The sequence below is a fragment of the Vicugna pacos genome, chromosome 3, assembly GCF_048564905.1.
Source record: "Vicugna pacos chromosome 3, VicPac4, whole genome shotgun sequence".
Classification (NCBI taxonomy): Eukaryota; Metazoa; Chordata; class Mammalia; order Artiodactyla; family Camelidae; genus Vicugna; species Vicugna pacos.
Genome location: NC_132989.1, coordinates 68690928 through 68712256, shown reverse-complemented (window position 1 = coordinate 68712256; position 21329 = coordinate 68690928). Strand labels below are relative to the sequence as shown.

General features: G+C 32.8%; 1 protein-coding gene across 2 annotated transcripts in view; it reads left to right on the top strand.

Moving 5' to 3' along the window:
• The window catches only part of SCAMP1 (secretory carrier membrane protein 1), a 101748-nt gene that overhangs the window by 42923 nt on the left and 37496 nt on the right, over positions 1-21329 (top strand). For both annotated transcript variants that reach the window (XM_072958463.1, XM_072958464.1), the window contains exons 3-6: positions 7017-7115; positions 8053-8161; positions 10255-10383; positions 14569-14728. In XM_072958463.1, coding sequence (XP_072814564.1) covers positions 7017-7115; positions 8053-8161; positions 10255-10383; positions 14569-14728 — 497 coding nt within the window. The remainder of the gene's footprint in view (positions 1-7016; positions 7116-8052; positions 8162-10254; positions 10384-14568; positions 14729-21329) is intronic.

Below are 21329 nucleotides of genomic sequence, written 5' to 3'. Positions count from 1 at the left end.
TGCCCCTGCTAATCGTCTCACTGCGCCTCCTTCTTTATATCTTTAGTTGCAGGGGATCTCTGCTAATCTTCAGGTCGTTCGCATCAATAGTTGTAAGTAGTTGTAATTTTGGTGTGCCCATGGGAGGAGGTGAGCTCAGGGTCTTCCTACTCCCCCATCTTGATTACATGGTTTTAAGAGCTTACGATGGTTTTAAGAGCTCTTGTTCTTAGGTTTTGCTCTTTCACTATAAGAGCTTTCACTGTAAGAGCTTTCTTACGATGGTTTTAAGAGCTCTTGTTCTTAGGTTTGCTCTTTCACTATAGTGTGTCTAGATGTTAACTTTTTAAAAATGTAGTTTGGGTTTTGGAGTTTTTAATCTGAGAATTAGTGTCCTCCCATTCCCCTTGAATGAGGACGCTCTCTCATTCTCTTCTGGCTCTCTTTGTTGTACCTTTTCACTCTTCTCATTTCTCTTAACCTCTCAGATTTTCGTTTTCTTTCTCCTGCTACATTCTGTGCAGTTTCTTTAGAGCCACCTCCATTTTCTTATCTCTTCATCTTTGTATAGTCTGTCATTTCACTTGTCTATTAAATTTATAATTCCAATTTTTATAGTTTTTATTTCTTTAAGTTCCATTTGTATCATTTAAAAAAGATATTTGGTAATTCCTTATAGTCTCTTGTTGCTTAGTCACAGTTTTGTTACCTTTTATTTCTTTATTAAGCATATCTATCGTTTTATATGTAATTCCAGTCTCTCTGGTCTTGTATGTCTGAGGACCCTTGCTCCTGGTGGGCTTGCTTCCTTCTGTGTTTAAATCATGAGCCAAAGTTACTTGAAACTTCAGCTGTGAAAATTCCTCGAAGCCCAGCTTTTAAGTGTGTTCCTTTACTTTTGCGAGGAACATGAAGTCACTATCAACCTGGGGTCCTTGAAATGAACATTTCAACTTGAAGTATTTTGTCTGTGGTGGTGGTGTGAATTCTGGCCCCAAGTCTACAAGTTGGCAGATTTATGATTAGAAGTAATCAGGGAGGATTTCTTTCTTTCTTTTTTTTTCCTCCTTCTGTATACAGAGTCGAGGGCAAGACAGGCAAGTATTCATACTATTTCTTTCTGTGAAGCTGCTTTTTTGCTTATCCACTGGGAGTGTTGCTTTTTAGGAAGTCCTAGCTTTATGCAGCAATCTCAGATTGATTTTTACCTTGTATGGGCTCCCAAGCTTTGTCTCCAGCTTATTAAGCCCTCATGATTTTGTTAATGGCATAGCATCAAAGCTCTTCTTTGTTTGGATTTGCAGTTTTTCCCACTTTCTGGCCTCCCAGGATTTCCTATCAGTTTAGTCATGTATTTACAATATTATTCAAATGAAATTTGAATCAGCATTTTTAGGTACTATATATCAAAGGTGTCACTACATTTGTGTAGTCTGTTGTATTGCCACAAATGGAAGCATTGAATGGATTGTTTTAATATGCTTTTTATTCATAAGTGTAAAAGTGAAAAGTTGGAAAATAATTTGGAACCATCATCAGAACAGGTCTTTAGTTTATGACAAGAGTTTGTACTTGGCTTGAGGTGGCTAATCAAGCATGTTGTGGCTATTGAAAATACTGGGTTCCAGAGCTGAGCAGAGATTTAGCTAACATTGACAACTTAGAGGAAATTATTGAGATACTAGCTGTCAGATTAATACCATTGGTATCAGAGATTTGTGCTTCTCCAACATTTCTCTTCATTGCTATAACACGAGCAACTGTTACCTCTAATATGTCAAGTTACTAGCTCTATCTGAGCCTTCTTCCTTATCTACTAATTCATTGTACTTAGTACTTCATTTGTTATTTAAAGCAGTAAAGAATTGACAGTATAGTTTCAGCTGGGAGAATTCTTTTTTTAAAAAATTTATTTTATTGAGTTATAGTCAGTTTACAATGTTGTGTCAATTTCCAGTGTAGAGCACAATTTTTCAGTCATACATGAACATACATATATTCATTGTCATGGTCCTTTTCACCATGAGCTACCACAAGATCTTGTATATATTTCCCTGTGCTATACAGTATAAATTTGTATACCTATTCTATATATACCTGTCAGTATCTACAGATTTCGAACTCCCAGTCTATCCCTTTCCACCCTCCTCTCCCCTGGCAACCAGAAGTTTGTATTCCGTGTCTGAGTCTGTTTCTGTTTTATATATAAGTTCATTTGTCGTCTTTTTTTTTTTTTTTTTTTTTTTAGATTCTACATATGAGCCATATCATATGGTATTTTTCTTTCTCTTTCTGGCTTACTTCACTTAGAATGACATTCTCCAGGGACATCCATGTTGCTGCAAATGGCATTATGTTGTCATTTTTTTGGGTCAATTGAGTAACTTATTGTGTGCTTTTCCTGAAGTGTGCTGCCAAACTAACTTTGTCAGGCATTTTATTTGGTCATTGTTTTGTGATTGTTACTTATTAAACCAAGATGCTTTAGGACCATGATTTTATGGTTGAGGAACAGTTAGGATTGATCAGCTTCAGTTTTTCTGCCTATTAATATGAAATATTTGAGCAGGGAAACAGATAATAGGAATAGATAGTAACAAAAGATTATAGTAGAGATAAAAAATACAAGAAAAAGTTTTTAATTCCACTATCCAGAAATAATCACTGTTAACATATTGATATATTTTAAAATAGAAAATTGGGGACAGAATATAGAGCCCAGAAATAAATGCACACACCTGTGGTTAATTGATCTTTGACAGAAGGCAAGAATATACAATGGAGGAAAGACTGTCTTGGCAAGTGGTGTTGGGAAAGTAGGACAGCGACATATAAATCTGAAATTAGAACACTCCCTCACACCATACACAAAAATAAGCTCAAAATAGCTTAAAGATTTAAACATAAGAGAGGATGCTGTAAATCTCCTAGAGGAGAACATAGGCAAAACATTCTCTGACATAAATCATAGTGATGTTTTCCTAGATCAGTCTACCCAAGGCCATAGCAATAAAAGCAAAAATAAATGGAACCTAATTAAACTTACAAGCTTTTTTGCACAGCAAAGGAAACCATAAACAAAATGAAAAGACAACCTACAGACTGGGAGAAAATATTTACAAATGGTGTATCTGACAGGGGCTTAACTTCCAGAATGTACAAACAGCTCATATAACTCAATAACAAAAAACAAACAACCTAATCAAAAAATGGGCAGAAGACTTAAACAGACATTTCTCCAATGAAGACATACAAATGGCAACAGGCACATGAAAAGATGCTCACCATCACTAATTATTCAGGAAATGCAAATGAAAACTACAATGAGGTATCACCTCACACTGGTCAGAATGGCCATCCTTAAAAAGTCCACAAATGATAAATGCTGGAGAGGATATGGAGAAAAGGGAACCTTCCTACACTGTTGGTGGGAATGTAATTTGGTGCACCTAACAGGATGGAGATGCCTTGAAGAACTAAAAGTAGAGTTACCATTTTATCCAGCAATCTGACTCCTGGGCATATGTCCAGAGAAAACTCTAATTTGAAAAGATACATGCACCCCAAGGTTCATAGCAGTACTATTTACAGCGGTGAAGACATGGAAGCAACCTAAATGTCCATCAACAGGTGACTGGATAAAGAAATTGTGATAGATGCACACACACACTAGACTACTCGTCAGCCACAGAAAAGAATAAAATAATGCCGTTTGCAGCAACATGGATGGACCTAGAAATTATTATACTTAGTGAAGTAAGTCAGACAGAAAGATGGCTATCATCTATCCCTCATGTGGAATCTAAAAGAATGACACAAATGAACTTATTCACAAAACTGAAACAGACTCACATGTAGAAAGCAAATTTAGGGTTACCAAAGAGGAAGACGGGATAGGGAAAAGTTAGGATTTGGGAATAGCAGATACAAACTACTGTATATATATAATACGTAAACAGTAAGTCCCTACTGTACAGCACAGGAAACTATATTCAGTATCTTGTACTAACCCATAATGAAAAAGAGTATGAGAAAGAAAATATATGTATAACTGAATCACTGTGCTGTACACTAGAAATTAACACAATGTTGTCAGTCAATTGTACTTACGTTGAAAAAATAAAAAATTGGAACTATACTGTATCTTCAGTTTCATTTTACAACTTAGAATTGGTACAAGCTTTTCTCATTTCATTAAATATTCTTTCAGAACTTTTAAATAACTGCATAATATACTCTCCTATGGATGGATCATAATTTATCAATTTACCTGTATTTTATCTATTCTTGGACAGTTAGGGTATTTCTAACTTTTTTTGCTTTTGCAAATAATGCTGTAGGGAGCATTTTGGCATACATACATTTGTGCGTATCTTGGATTATTTCTGTGGTTTTTTTTTAAGGAGTAGCTATTTATGGGTCATAGAGTATAAATACTTCAGTGGCTGTTATACATAATGCCAGATTGTGCCCAGGATTATTATATGAACTAGTTTGTATTCCCATTATCAGTGTGTGAGAATACCCATTTTACCATATCTTTTCCAAAATGTGCTGGTTATCTTATGGTAATAATCATTTAAAAAATAAATTAGGTGAAATTTGCATTTCTTTGATTACTAATGAGGTTAACATTTTGAATCTTTATTTTCCTTTTGTATTTCTTTTACAAGCAGCCTATTAAAGATTTCTTAAAATGCATTTTTCCTCTGTAACATGTGCTTCTATTTCTTACTGATTTGTACTTGATGAAATGTATTAACTAATTGTCTATGTGTTGCTTATTTAGATTTTGCCTATTTTGGTTATGAAATGGTTTATGTCATTAAAATTCTAAATTTTTACGTAGTCATATATATTTCCTATTCATTTTAATTTCTCTCCCTTCACCCCATGGCTTTTCTCCAACCTAAGATCAGATAGTCATCTATATTCTATGTACTATACTATTTCTATTATCTTTATACTTTTTTTTTCTTTGGACTTTAATTCATTTGGAATTTATTCTTGAAAGATACAGGGATCTGATTTTTTTCTCCCGAACATTTAAATACTTGTCACAACACCGATTTATTGATAATCTTTACTTTTCCCCCCTATTTGGAAAACTGTCTTGGTCATACGCTTTAATTTTTATATACACCATCATTGTATATCTACCATAATTACAAATTTTTGTATTTGAGTTTACATTTTCCTACCTAGTGGTTATGAAATGATGTCACTATTTTTGTATTTTTCTTGTTTATATTTTGTTTTTGTATTTCTATTGAGGTTTAACCATTAGTTAATGTTTTTATTTGTATTTATTGTATTGCCTCTTCAGATCTTTGGCCCATTTTTTTATTAGTATTTTGCATTTTTATGAATTTGTAGCAGTTTTTCCCGTATTCTGGGTTGTAGGGTTTTTTTTTTCTTTTTACTGTTGTTATAGCCATATAATCAGTTTTTCCCAGTCTGTGATTTGACTTCACTTTGTTATTAAATTTTAGTATAGTTGAACTCATCAGTCTTAACACTATGGTTTATGTTTTGCAACCTTAATTTTACAGATCCTTATTGATCACTTACTGTGTTTCAGGCACTGTTTTAGACACTTGAGATACATTGTCGACAGGATACACAAGATTTCTATAGCTTGTATTTGAGAAGCTCTTCTGTACCTTGAGTTCATAAAAATATTCATGTTTTTTTTCCCTAAAAGTTTAAAATTTTGCTTTTTCACTTTTCAGTCATTAATCCACCTGGAATTTATTTTTGCATATTATATCAAGTAGGAAATCTAGTTTAACTGTTCTATCTGAATAACCAATTATCCCAGGATCATTTATTGACTATTTATTGACATTTATTGTTATTTCTCAACTGTTTTGTGGTCTTACCTCTGTTGGGTATCAAGTTTCTGAGAGTTTGTTTCTCTCTGTTTATTGGTGTATTTCTGTTATCTTTTGTGTCTGTACCACATTGTTTATTACTATATCCTTATAATAAGTCTTTATGTCATAGATCTGCCTGTCTTATTCTTCAAAATTGTCTGACCTGTTCTTAGCTCTTGGCCTTCCCTTATGAAATTTAGAGTCACCTGTATTTCAGTTATATCCTTGGTTGTGTCTTTCTTGTTGTCTTCTTTTTCTTATGACCATTTTAAAGAGTAGTTACAAATATTTTTCAGCTTAAAAAAAGTAGTATAATGGGGAAAGAAGGCAAATAAGAGAGAAGCATATAAAGCAAAAGTTGCAAATCGCTTTGATAGCAGTTTACTGAGACCTTCCAGATATTTTTCTGGACGTGTACAAATGTTCATAAAAGAAAAAGCTGGCCATATGGATACTGTTTTGTAGTTGGCTTTATTAATTTAATATTTTAAAAGATATTCTTCTATATCTCCAACTCATTCCTCTTGATGGGTGCATCGAATGTATATACACAGTAATTTAACCAATTCTCATATGATGGACTTGTAGATAATTTACCTACTTTTTGAACTTGCAGTTATTTTCAATTACTGTTGATTCTCACTGGAAAAGTGGAGGTTGTGCAGTTTATTTCCCACCTCCCTGATGACTCCCACTTATTTTTTTCAAGGAGCATTAGTGGAGTTCTGCCAAGAGCTCTCCTATTTACTTTTTAAGGACACTGGCACATAGCTTTGTTAGGTTGGAAGAGTTGACAGTTAACCTAGTTGACAGTTTCCGATGGTAAATTCTTCAGTTTGGTGCTATCTGTATTATATTAAAAAGAAATACTCTTAGAGGCTTTTGTTTTGTTTTGTTTTTAATGTATAGTATTCTAGAGAAGAGTGTTAATGGTGTAGTGTTAGAGGTAGCAGCCATATTGAATAGTTGAGAAATGAGTGAATTTATGAATATGAGATTGAAGAGTTTAAGTAGCTCTTTGCTACACACTTGATTATGAGAATTTAGGGGAGGAAGTGCGGCAGTTCTTGCCATTTTGGTTTTTATTTTGTTACACTTTCTGAAAGAAGTTGAAGTTGGATTTCTATGTTACATAATTTGTCCTTTTCTTAATCTTCTTAGCCTCCACCAGGCAATGTGAAAATGCCTAATGTACCCAGTACACAACCAGCAATAATGAAACCAACAGAGGAACATCCAGCTTATACACAGATTGCGAAGGTTAGTCCATGTTAATGTGTAAATTTATATTGGAAGTTAAAATATCAATGACATTTGCTTTCAGAGCGAAATAATTCTTTATATAGTTTATTCCTTATTTAATTTTTAACTCACTTTTGAGTCTGGATTAGCTAGCTTCTCAATCCTGTAATACTCATAACTCTTTTTCAGCTTAATAACATTTGCTTTATTCCGTTATTAGCAGTTATTGAATTCATATATCATCTTGGTGTACAATTTGTGTAGTGAAATTTTTATTGCTTTTGGTTTCACTTTTTAATACACAGTTTCATTACAATAACAATGATAGATCAACAGATACTATTGGAAGAGAGTTATGATGGTTAAGCAGAGCACAGTGGTAGGAAGTAGAATGTGGCAAAAAAACCAAGAAAAAAGGAGATAAACAGGATGCCTGGTATTACATGAAGGCAGATGGAGAATTTCTTCTTAAACTGAAATCAGAATTTCTTAACCATAGTTTCCTTTCACCTCATTATCATATAAACTAGAAGATATCGTACAGTATTCTTGCATTGGGAACCTTAATGTACCATTTAACCCAATTGACAGGAGCCAGCTCAGTTGCTCATTTCTCCATGTGTCTGTTTTCCTCAACTGTTCTGTTTCTGTCCTTTACTCTCACCTTAATTTTGTTTTCCCAATTACCTTAGGATTTTGACTGCTCTTGCTGAGAGAATTTTTTCTTGTTCTAATGGGCCCAACATTTCCACTGAGAGTTTTCATAACCAAAAGGACAAAATGGGCCAAATATTTCCATAATACTTATGAAACTGTAATATTCAGTGAATTCTTATATTTTGGAAGAGTATTTGAATTAGGTTTCTAGCATAGTAGAGAAGTAGGAGTATAGTAGAAGTATAAATGTTACTGTATTTTATACTTCTGAGACCCTATTCACTTATTTTTTGTTTAGGAACATGCCTTGGCCCAAGCTGAACTTCTGAAGCGCCAGGAAGAACTAGAAAGAAAAGCAGCAGAATTAGATCGTCGAGAACGAGAAATGCAAAACCTTAGTCAACATGGTAGTATCCAAAGAAGTTTAGAAGTTATTTTTATTTCAAACACTTTAAAGTAGGCCTGAACTAACTCTAGGTCATTTGTTTTGTGGTTAAAATCTGCCCTGTTATTTTAGCAAGTAGATCATACATGGCAGATTTCCTCTTTGATACTCTGTAACTCTCTGATCTTGGCTGATTTGCATAGTATTTTGATAGATTAGAACAGCCTCTTTACAAGTGAATGCAAATGTGGTAATTTTGGTTTACTGTAAGGTCAGGAGCCTTTGATTCTGCACTTGGGCCCTCTTTGGGTCATTGGAGCTTTATGAGTACATGGGAATGTGCCTGACATTTGACAGCATTTGACTCTTCTAGTTTATTCATATCAGTTTCAAATTAATCTGCCCCTGTCCTTACAAGTATATCCATGTATGTCATACCATGCTAAAAAAGTGTTTGTGGTGTCTCTAAGGAAGCCTAGATATTTTGAGAATGTCAAAGGAATAAGTAAGTGGTAAATTAATTATTTGCTATGAAATCTATTCAGGTTGTCACTACCAGAGCTTATTTCAAGGGAGATTCTTAGGGGAAGCTAGCAAGTCTCTGGGTAAAAACGGATGAGAGAGCTAGACAAGTCATTGTTAGTATGTCTGGATAGTGATGGAGTGACAGTGTTAGGATGATGATAATGTACTGAAACGGTTTCATCCTTATCTTAGAATGTGTAAGTATAGGGCCTCTTGAGGACACATCTATTCTGGGCTGTTTTCTTGCTTGCAGCAGCATCTGTGAAAGGAGAAACTAAAGGTTTAATTGAAATAAACATTTCTGAAATACTAACAAAAATCTGTCTTGTTCCCTTAGCTTTGTCTAATACAAATTATTTCTATGAGCGATGTTTTAGTAAATGAAGTAGTAATGAAGTGTGGGAAATTAAGAGACATTTAAGTACTTTTCATCTGTTAACCCATTTCATCATCGGTACAATTCTGTGAAGGGTGGTAAGTTGTTCTCACTTTACAGATGTAGAAACAAAGTCTTCAGGAGGTTAGGTTGCCCGAGGCCCCCCAGCCAGTAAGTGTCTAGGTGCGTATAGTTTCAGAGCCTTGGTTCTTCACTATTATTTTCTGCTTCTCAAGTAATTATGAGACTCGTATGAGAAATGTATAGATTATATGAAGTTTGAAAAGAATGATAAAACAGTGGAGACATGTTGGGAAGAATCAGAAATAGATGATGCTTTTTCCCCTACTATGAAAATGTTCCTGGTCTATGAAAAAGTACATAAAATCTAATTTTAAAAATTGTGGGATATAATATCTAAAACAAGAAAATGGCCTTTAGGTGCTATTTTTAACCCTCTATTTTTAATGTTTGACTTCTTACTTTAACTTCAGTTTTTTATTTCTCCCACCACTTCCCAAGCCTTTTTACAGTCTCGTTTCTTTATATAGACATATTTTCTCCCCTTACAGTTTCAATATGTTTTTTCTCTAGGTTTTTGAAGGTGCTATAATTCCTTAGCTTGTTTCTCATGACTGTTTCATGTTTTTGCATAGTTTTATGCTTTTCTTATGTGTCTTTGAATATTATTTTTTCCAGACTTAGAGATTTTAAAATTTGATTCTTTGGTATTGGTTATCTTTTGTTTCTTCACTTGTGTAAACAATAGAAAACTTAAAAGATTCAGAAGCTGGTCTTCCTTCTCCATGTGGGCTAGGAATTATATTTAAAGAGTTAAGATGCTGAGGAGAAAATTGTAGAGTTGGCCTTCATGTGAGAGTCAAATTCTTGGGACTTGAAAATAAATCTATCTTTAGGGCCGAATCACAGGGTATGTCCCTATGCTCTTTTCTTTTCTTGTTTCAACTTACATAAGTGATAAGACACTAGAAAATTATTTTAGTATCTAATGAGTTCTAAATTGGGTTTTTTTGGGAAGATTTTTAAAAATAAGAAATTTGATTTTCAAAGTTATGGGAATGTAGAGATACAGTGTTATATTTTCAAAACACATGTTAAAAGAATAATGTTCTTTGTTATGAAACAAATAATTATGTGCAAAAAGAATAGCACATACTTGTCCTAATATAAATAACTTCTTTTTTTACTTTCAGGTAGAAAAAATAATTGGCCACCTCTTCCTGGCAATTTTCCTGTGGGACCTTGTTTCTATCAGGATTTTTCTGTAGACATTCCTGTAGAATTCCAAAAGACAGTAAAGATTATGTACTACTTATGGATGTGTGAGTATGGAATAAATTATATATTTGTTTGACAGTTTATATTTTATTGTCAGAATCCACTTTTTAAAAAGTCCTATATTAAGGATAGTATCATAAATTGGTCTTTTCCCACAGCTCTTTTAATTTGAAGTGCAATGTATCATATTTAGGTAACTTCAGAATTTTACACTGATGTGACAGTCTGAATTCTTAGCTGAGGGAGACCTACATATTGAGAACAGGCATTCTTTTGAGGATAGGATTTCCCATATAGTAGAATTTTACAATGATCCTTTTTCCCTGAAAAATGTTACCTAGGCAATATTTGCTTTAAAAAAATGATTTATACTATTTTTATGCAAATGAAGGTGATTAAAGCATTATGACTATTTTTTAAAAGGGACATAAAGTATTGAAGTATTATAAACTAATTTTTCTTATAGCTTTGAGCACAATTTATTTTTCATTTTCAAGTGGTGATGAATCCTTTTATTATTGAAAGTACCTAATTAATATAGGATGTTTCACTGAATAAAAAATTAAGACATACATTTTAGGCTGTGATGCTCAATTGCTTTGAATATAATTGCAACACATGGAATACTAAAACTAAATGTCAAGCTGTTACCAGTTTTTTGTATATACACAGAATTCCCACTTACTCTGTTTCGTTTTTATTCCAAACAGCAGTCTCAGCCCCATTTAACTTCATTGTGTCAGTAGGAGAGGTAGCTGTCATGACTTATCTACACAACTGCTGGGTTAATGAATACTTTTAGGGTACATTCTTGTTGGAAGAAATTTGTGTGTTCTTACCATATGACTAGGGAGCCTCCCTCCACCAAATACATGAGAGAATTTTCCTCAAAATCTTTTAAGAGCATTTTTCACATACGTGAATGTGAGAAGTGATTCCTAATGGATAGTACTTTTTTAAAAAAAATTTATTCATTTATTTGAGGGGTAACCAGGTTTACTTATTTATTTTTAGAGGAGGTACTGGGGTTTGAGCTCAGGGCCTTACGGATGCTATATATATATATATATATTGTCCTTTCCCATGGATAGTACGTTTTTAACTCATATTTTTAGTTTCTTTTGAAACAATGTTGATCTGATTTCTTTGGTTAATCCTGAGTGTCAGTAGTATTACATAATTTTATTATTAAAGGTTTTGATTCCATATATGTGCATACTAAACAACTCATTTTATTTAATTGATATAAAGTATATGCATTTGTCAAATAATTATTTTTTAATAAGCAGAAATTGGCCTAGAATTTTAAGTATAAGTTCTTTGACTTTAGTGAAAAAACATGTTTTTGATGGGGGAGATGGGTGTTGGAAGAAAATTCTGTAAGGAATTTAGTAAACAGAAATTGAATGGGGAAGATGATTAATTTTAACTGAATGGTTAACTGCTTTACAATGCTGATTGTTTCAAAGTAGGCCTGTTTTATTTTGAAAATACATAAGTTAGAGGTTCATAGAAATAATTTGGTTGGCTATAGTTTTTCCTAACCCTGTTCAGTTGCCAGATCTGTTAACTCTATTCAAAGAGGGCTCAAGATTCCATCCAGGTAAGGCTCTGATTTGAAGCATTATCTGAAATAAAGTAAGATCTAGTGCTAACTCAGTAATGTCTCTAAATTTCATAGAATGTAACCTGCTTTAATAAATTATTTTCAAGAAGCGTCAGCTTGTTGTTGATTTTGGAGTTGACTAATGCTTCACACTGTAATAATGTAACAAGAGAACATTTATTAAGGACTTACTTATGCCAGGCACAGTGCTAGTCACTTTATAAACATTATGTTATTAAATCTTAACCACACTGTGAAGCAGGTACTCTGTTATCTAGTTTTGTAGATTGGGAAACTAAAGCTTAAGAGAGTTTGAGGTAACTTGTCCAAGATTACACAGTAAATAAGGCTGAAGTTGGATGCCTTGACTCTAGACCCCAGAGTCCAGATTTCCACATTATTCCACCTATAAAGTACCAAAGGAAAGAAGTAATTTACATTTTAAACCCAAATGGGGTAAAGATATGCTTTCAAATGCGCCTTACTCGAAGCGAAGCAAATAATTTACTCTACAAAAGGACTGAAGAACTTAGAACTATCACTTTGAAGTGAATCTCAACCTCTTTGAGTATACTCCTGAATTTAAAGAAAAAAATAAAAATAAGCCAGCTACATTAAAGACCATTTAGTGAAGAAAATAATATACTGTTATAAAACAGTTTATTGTAGTATCTGTTTTGTAGTGCAGAACTTAGCAAGAAAAGTAGTGTAGTGACAGTTGCAAATTTAGGTCTACTAATACCAGATTTGAGTGTTTAATAAAGCAAATTAAAATTTTATATGAAGGAGGGTTATTCAACTTGGAAATCATGTAAACAAGAGGGCCTAAAATATTCTTAGTGTTTTACCTGTGCTTGGAATCCACAAACGGGTTGGATTGGATTGATATTGGCAACATAGAATTGTGCATTTCACATTGCCTTGTCTTTCTAAGTGTTTTTTGATCTTTGTATAAGTGAACTGATTAGTTAGTAAGCCTAGATGTTTTACTTTTCATTGGGGTACAAATAAGTGACTTACTGATCATGATTGTTGGTTACTATGAAAACATGTAGAAAAAATTTTAATAGATTATGCAGAATTTAATTGATATATTAATCTACACTTGGAAGAATTTAAAAATACACATATTCATATATTTTTTTTTCCTTAGGTGGATTAGGAGATACACCTTTAAAAGTTATTTCTCTGAAGATTGAAATTTGAGTTAGAATGTTGTGAACATTTAAAACTTTTTTAGGCAGTTGGATGCCCTTTAATATTATAGAATAATACCTTACAACCTCTCGAATTCTGTTTTTAAGCCCTTAACAGAACTACTTTTATTTTGAGGCAAAGGATTTTGAGTAAATTTATCAGTAAGTTAGCTTTCATGAATTAGATGTCTTAATAGAAATAAAGTCTTTTCCTCTGTAGTAGAATGGAATGGAATTTTAAAGCTGGAAGAACTGCATTTCTCTGCTTGACAAATAGAAATGCATGAAGGTTTATTAGCTCAGTGTTACATCACTATAACCCTGGTGCTTTCACTCTTCCTCTAGAGCTTTCTCTTCCACAGTGTGTATATTTATCTACTTGTTAGAGAAGAGCAAATTAAGAGGCATCCTAAAATGTGTTTTTATCCTGTTTCATTAAGTATTAATTTTATTTGAGTAATAATTTAAAGATAAAGTAACAGTATTTTAGCTTTTGAAATAATTTATTTCTTGCAATAAATTAAGCTTATGAGTAAATTTTTAAAAATCCTTTTTAAAAGTTATTAATTAGAACAGATAAATATTGTTCTTTAGGATCATAGTGTACTTATATGTTAATCAGATTTATTAGTGTTGGTCTGTCAGGGAAAGCGATTATTAACAACATAGGAGAGTTCGCCAAGATCTCTTTGTGTGAAACAAAAGAAAGGTTCTGCCACAGCAGCTGAAGTGCATCATAGTGTACTTTCTTTTCCCAAATAAGTTTAGTTCTCTACCAAAACACTCTTTTTATCCCAGGACTTTAAAAAAAGGACAACTTTATGAAGATGAATTAATAATCCTTACAGATTGGCTATGTAGTCACTGGAAATTTCTACTATTTTAGTGTTTTTAGTCCAATGATTTTAATTAATTTTATTGCTTAAAAATGTTACAATTAGATTGCACAAGGCACTTCTCCAGTTTTCTCTTCTCTTGTGTAGTTTGCTCTGGAAGGAGTCTGCAGCCCCACTCTGTGAAAATATAATTCTGAGTAGAGGATCGTTTTCCTCTCACATACTGGCAGATACTGCTTTTCTGCTTGGGCCTTGGATCAAGAGACACATCACATGTTTCCTTCTCAGGGAAGAACCCCCCCCCCCCCCGCCCCCAGGGATGTGCTTCTCTGATTTAGCTGTGTGATTGCCTGTTAGGAGAGGACCAAAAGAATTTTTACCAAGCAGTGCATGTATTAGAACTCCTTTTCCTGTGAATACTCTGTTTTCAAATTAAATGTGTGAGAAACAGCAGTGTTTTGAGAAATCTTAAATGGAAACCAGGAGGTAGAACACATTTGCTCTTAGGAAGTATTTTTTCATTTATAATTTTTGTTAAATGAACATTTAAATTGAATGTAAACATTTCTATTTTGTTTTTTGATTCCACAGTCCATGCTGTAACACTGTTTCTAAATATCTTCGGATGCTTGGCTTGGTTTTGTGTTGATCCTACAAGAGGGGTTGATTTTGGATTGAGTATCCTGTGGTTCTTGCTTTTCACTCCTTGTTCATTTGTCTGTTGGTACAGACCACTTTACGGAGCCTTCAGGTAAAATGTGTGCAATTTAAAATATGCTCTTTAAAACCTGTGAAGTAAATAATTTGTAGTATACTTTAAAGGGAAAATTGATATATTTTCATTGACATTTTTTTCATTATTGTACCACATATCTTCAGGAAAGTCTGTAGATAACATCTCTGTTAAGTATTAAGTCCATGTATAACATGCTTGTATATTCATTAGACTTTGTAACTAATAATATCCCGTTCTTTTCTCCCACTTGAGAAAAAGCTCAAACATGAAAATGAATAAGGGGAAAGTGAGAACAATCTTAGGCCTTAATATTTGTAAAAGATTCTATTTTATATGATTCAGCTGACTTAAAAGAAAATTTTACTCTTTATTCCCCCCTTCAGAAAAATCGAAAATGGTGATTACCTAGGTAACCTGGGTAAGGTAAATATACGTGTGATGTTTAAAGTGAGTCACTTTTCACCTAGCAACTTGGTAATTATTTTCTGTGTAAATTCATTTTTCGTTTTTCAAAAGGCAGCAACATTTTTAAACTATTTAGACTGTAAGGTTAAGTATACTATTTTGCATGGTATATTTTAATCAGAGGTTAAGGATTAACATTTCTTAAATGCATGCTCTGTGGGATATTACTAGGTGTTGTAGGGGGGAAAAAGATTGATTAGCTTAAGTTTGAAAACAGTTGGATAACAAAATTAAATGTTTCTTTATTTCAGAATTTCTTAAACTCTAAGAGCCTAATGTGCTTTGTGATATGACCATGAAACCATTGTGTGTGTGTGTGTGTGTGTGTGTGTAGTACCTTGTTGGGCTATTGCTTTAGGAAGTAAACATTGGGAAATGCTGATTTAGATGATAGCTATGTATGAGTATATATATTCAGTCATTTATCAACTTATTTGAGGAAGCTCATTTGTGAAGAGCAAACCTCTTTCAACTCTCATATATGAGGAGCAGCATTACTAGGAAATTGCTTTTTTGTGTGTGTGCAGATGATATTTTAGGGAAATTAGAGGGCACATTCAGCTGTTGAACTTTTTTTTCCATTTCAACAAAAAATTTGATTATCTGAAATGTTGTATCACCATCCTCTCCCAATGGAATTAGAAATGCAGATATGCAAACAGACTGAAAAAAGAAAAAAGGAAAAGGGAGAAGATGAGGTAATTTGGATTAAAAAAAGGTGTAATTCAACAGGAAACTAAATTGGTTAGAAATGGAATGAAGGCAACCAAATAGGTGGGAGGAGGAAAAGGGAGGAAAGAACCTTTGGGTCTATTGGAATATGAGAGGTTGTTTGTCAGGGAATGGGGAGAGGCACCCGGGTAGATGTAGTCTGGAGAAGAATGAAAAGGACCTGTTTGCTCCTTGCATGAACAGAGCATGAGTTACTGCTGCTCTTTTCTGTGTTATCTAAGTCTGGCTTACAAAGGTTTTTAACTTTTAATTTTTTAACATCTGGCCTCTATCTGCCTACTTCTGTCATGTTACCAGTATACCTGTAATGATGTTTGTGGTTGGGAATGGGGATGTCTTTGAGACTTTAAAAGTGACCTGAACCTAGAGCCTGGATTTTAAATCTTCTGTGACAAATGTAGCCAAAACAAACTACAAACTACTAAAAGCCAGCTTTCTGCTGTTTATTACTTCAAGTCACTCGGTTCCTTTTATTCCCTTGCTTTACTAATTGAAATAAAAATACTTTGTGGAACATTTTTACTTCTGGCATTATTAATTTCTAGGCTGAATTCTTAGCTGCATCTCAGAGTTTATCACAAGTATGTTAATTATCTGGGTTTCACTGTCAGAGCAGAACTGAGAGGAATAATTTTTTATGTGGAAAGTTGAAATTAAAGTACTTTAAATCATTAACATACCGTCTCCATGTGTAACTCTGGCGTTTCCTTCATCCAGATTGCGAAGGGTTTCTGGGTCTATTAAGTCTCTCCTGAAGTATTCAGTAAAGTTTCTTAAACATTTATTGATGACAAATTTCTCCCTTAAGTATGAAAATCTTAAACCAGATACATTGGATATGATATTTTTATGAAAAACAGGATTTTAAATAGACTTTGCATAGTCACACTAGTGCTTTATTTGAGATTAGTTTTGACCGGGATTACTGCCTTTTGAGAAGGAGCAGAGTCAGAGGATATGCAAGTGTTTCATATTCTGTTTTAAGAGCATTGATTAAGAAATGAAACACAAGCACCTAAACATACTACGTAAGTCAGTAGGAAATGGGTAACTAAAGTCTTTTTGGCCAGATTCACGTATTTCTTAAAGGAAGTTGTTATTGAATGAAAGCATTTGGTTTTTATTAATCAGACTTTGGAGTGAAGCTAAGGTGCTTTTTAAAAATTTTTCAAACTTTTTTCTTCTCTGGCTAATGATATATTTGCCTCTACTGCCATAAAATTATTTGAATATCTACCGCGAATTTTATTTGTTCAGGTTTCCCTAGAAGTGAAGCAAAGAATAGTAAGCAGTAAGAAAAACATGGCAGGGATTTTAGAATAAATTAGTCATTGCAAACATACAGATTTGAGGGTACCTTAGGTTTGAGAATGTGATCAGATTTTTTTAAGTTGCCCTGTAAATTTTTTTTTTTCTTGTAGATGGGTGGTAATTCCAAGTTTCTAGAGTAGCTGTTAGCTTTGTGGTAGAGTGCTAAAAAATAACTAGAAGACATATTAGTATATCTTTATTCTAGAATGATCTGTTTTTTGTTTGTTGTCCCTTAGTCAGTTGAAGTTGCATTTTTAATTGCCGTATGCAGTTTGTCTCCTCTTTTGCCTTCCTGTTGACTCATAGTCTAAAAGTAAATAAATTCAATTTTGATCAAGAAAATCCTTTTTAAAGGTTAACAGTTAACCTTGTTATCAAGAATTTGTTGAAATTTGGTTACTATGATGGCTGAATAAACCTTTTTTATATTAACTTTAAGCTGAAAAATATAGTAATTTTAACTGAATTATAAAATGCCTTTAGATTGAGTTGAAGTATTTGATAAAACTTTAAAGCTCATTGAAAAATTTAAATATATTTAAGTGATTATAGTCAATAATCTAATACAATAAATCATACTGATGATTACATATAATGACATTAAAATGTGGTAAAGGTAGATTTTATTTAGGAATAATCATTTTAAAATTAGTTATTACGCATGAGAAGTTGGTTTTCCAGTGTCATCTGAGTTTCTGTTTTAGTACTTTATTTGCAAGTTCTTTTATTGAGATTACTTGATTCTCTTAGGGAGATGGTGATATTAAAATAAATAACTTATGATTGCAAAGCAGTTAGAAAATATGAAGTACCCTAAGGTTAAATTAATCACCCATTGAACACAGACAGTATATACTAGGCTGGAGATACAAAGGAGACATGGTACTTGCCCTGTAGAAATGTATAATATATAAATGATTTAAAAGTAGGCATTTCTGAAACTTTGGCTATACAAAAATAGTGATACTTAAACACCTCAAAAATTTGAATTACAAAGTAATATTGATATCATACCTGTGATATAGTTCTAAATAGAAGATTAGTTATTTTCAAGTTAGTCATCTTAAATTACCTTTTTGAGGATTTAAGTTTTCAATAAATATTTTTCTCTGATATCAGAAAATTAACAAACCTTGGTTTTTACTGGCCCCATTGAAATATCAGAATGTTCATGAAAAAGATGGCTTTTAAACTGTATAAAGTACTATTCATTATGAATATGAGTTCTTAGTTTTCATCAAAGAAGCTCCTTTTACTGATATATGGAAAGGACTTTGTCCTCCTAAATGAATATCATTGCCTGAATCTGAAGGAGAATTCTATAGAGACGTTTCAAGTGTGTATGTTTTAAAAAGTTAGGTATATTAGGTGTCAGAATTAAATTTAGAGTTGTCCTTTTGTCATTGATGTGTTTTTAAAAGACTAACTTTGTTCTTAATTTATGCTTCCACAAATCACTAAGTGTTATGTAAATTCTTTAAAATATTAGATAATTATGAATGAGGCAGTGTTTTGTTGAAAAACTCTAACTATTGGAAACAGACCAATGAAGGGTTAGAATCCTGGCTTCCCCACTTAAAAGTTCTGTGCTCTTATGAAAATGCAGTAAAACTTTTCAGTGCCTCAGTTGGTTGAGTGTAATTTGGGCATAATATTTGCAGAGTTGATAAGAAGATTAAGGGTAATGCATGCAAAATATTTGACTTTAAAGGTGGCCTACATATGATAGCTGGAATGTTTTACTTTTTTGTTTTTGTTAGGTTTTATCATTTACTTTTGATGATCCATAAAACTAGTATTTGTTATCAGTTATTTATTCTAGTTCATTGCCCTTTGGTGTCCCATTTGGTGTCTTTTTTGATAATAGCTTTTCTAACAGGCATATTTCATTGTGGTTTTGGTTTGCATTTATCTGATGTTTAGCAATGTTAAGCACCTTTTCATGTATCTTTTGGCCATCTGTATGTCTTCTTTTGGGAACTACCTATTCAGATTTTCTGTCCATTTTTGGATCACATTGTTAGGTTTTTTTTTTTTTTGTATTGAGTTATATGAGTTCTTTATATATTTTGGGTATTAACCCTTTATATGTATGATTTGCAAATATTTTCACTTGTTTGGCAGATTTCCTTTTCATTTTGTTGATGATTTCTTTTTGCTACACAGAACTTTTTTTCTTTCCTGTAGTTCTACTTGTTGATTTTTGCTTTTGGTGTCAAATCCAAAGAATCATTGCCAAGTCTAATATCAAGGAATTTACCACCTATGTTTTCTTCTAGGAAGTTTTATGATTTCCCAGTTTGATTTAATTTTTGTGTACGGTTTAAAATAGTTGTCCAGTTTCATTCCTTGGTATGTGGCTGTCAAGTTTTCCCAATACTGTTTATTGAAGAGACTGTCCTTTCCCCCATTATGTATTCTTGGTGCCTTTGTAGAATGCTAATTGACCATGTGTGTGGGTTTATTTCTAGACTCTCTATTCTGTTCCATTGAACTATGTGTCTATGTGCCAGTACCATACTGTTTTGATTATTATAGCTTTGTGATACAGCTTGAAGTCAGGGAGCAAAGCCTCCAGCTTTGTTGTTCTTTCTCAGGATTGCTTTGGCTATTCAGGATATTTTGCAGTTTCATACAAATTTTATAATTGTTTGTTCCATTTCTGTGAATCTGAAAAATGCTATTGATATTTTGTTAGGGATTGCATTGAATCTGTAGACTGCCTTGGGTAGTATGGTCATTTTACAATACTAAGTCTTACAATCCAGGAGTATGGAGTATCTTTCTATTTGTTTGTGTTGTTTTCATTTTTTCATCAGTGTCTTACAGTTTTCAGTGTATAGGCCTTTTACCTCCTTGGTTAAATTTATTCCTAGGCATTTAATTTTTTTGATGTAATTGTAAATGGGATTTTTTTCTTAACTTTTTCTTTATGTTCATCTTTTGTATAAAGAAACAAACAGATATTTGTACATTGATTTTATGTCCTCTAACTTTACTAAATTTGCTTATTGATTCTAACAGCTTTTTGGTGGGGTATTTAGGGTTTTCTATATATATCATGTCATCTGCAAATAGTAGCTATTTTTCCTTTCCTTTCTGATTTGGATGCTTTTATTTTTTCTCCCTTGCTTAATTGTTCTGGGTAGGACTTCCAATAGCATGTTGAATAAGAGTGGTGAGAATGGGCTTCCTTGTCTTACTCATGATCTTAGAGGAAAAGCTTTTAGCTTCTCACCACTGAGTATGATGTTAGCTGTGGGCTTGTTATATATGACCTTTATTATGTTGAGATATGTTCTCTGTATACCCACTTTGTTGAGAGTTTTTATCATAAGTGGATGTTGAATTTTTGCAAATGGTTTTTCTGCATCTATTGAGATGATCATGTGATACTTATCCTTCATTATGTTAATGTAGTATATCACATTGATTTGTGACTGTGGAACTATCCTTGCATCCCTGGAACAAATCTCACTTAATTGTGGTTTACGATCCTTTTCTTGTGTTGTTAAATTAAGTTTGCTATTATTTTATTAAGAAATTTTTCCCTCTTTCATGAATAATGGCCTGTAGTTTTCTTTTTTTGTAGTGTACTTGTCTGGTTTTGGTATCAGGGTAATGCTGGCCTCATAGGATGAGTTTATGTCTTCCATCCTCTTCTGTGTTTTGAAATAGTTTGAGCAAGACTCTTACTAATTCTGCTTTAAATGTTTCGTAGAATTTACCAATGAAGCCATGTGGTCCTGGACTTCTGTTTGTTGGGAGGTTTTTATTACTGGTGCAATCTCCTAGTAATGAGTCTGTTCAGATTTTCTGTTTTCTCATGATTCAGACTTGGCAGGTTGTATGTTTCTAGTTTATCTGAGTATAAACTCACGTATTAAATTCTTAATTTAAGTAGTTTCTTTCAGTTTTACTATGTGTATTTGAATTTTTTAAACATTTTATTCTCTCTTGAAATTTTATTAATATCTTTGCACACTTCAGTATCTAGATTGCTTTGTGAGTCTCTTCTGTATTCAGATTTTTTTCTTGGTTTTTAATCATATGATGCATCTCTTGGCATGCTTAATGGGACTTGAATGAATCTGGATGAATCCAGATA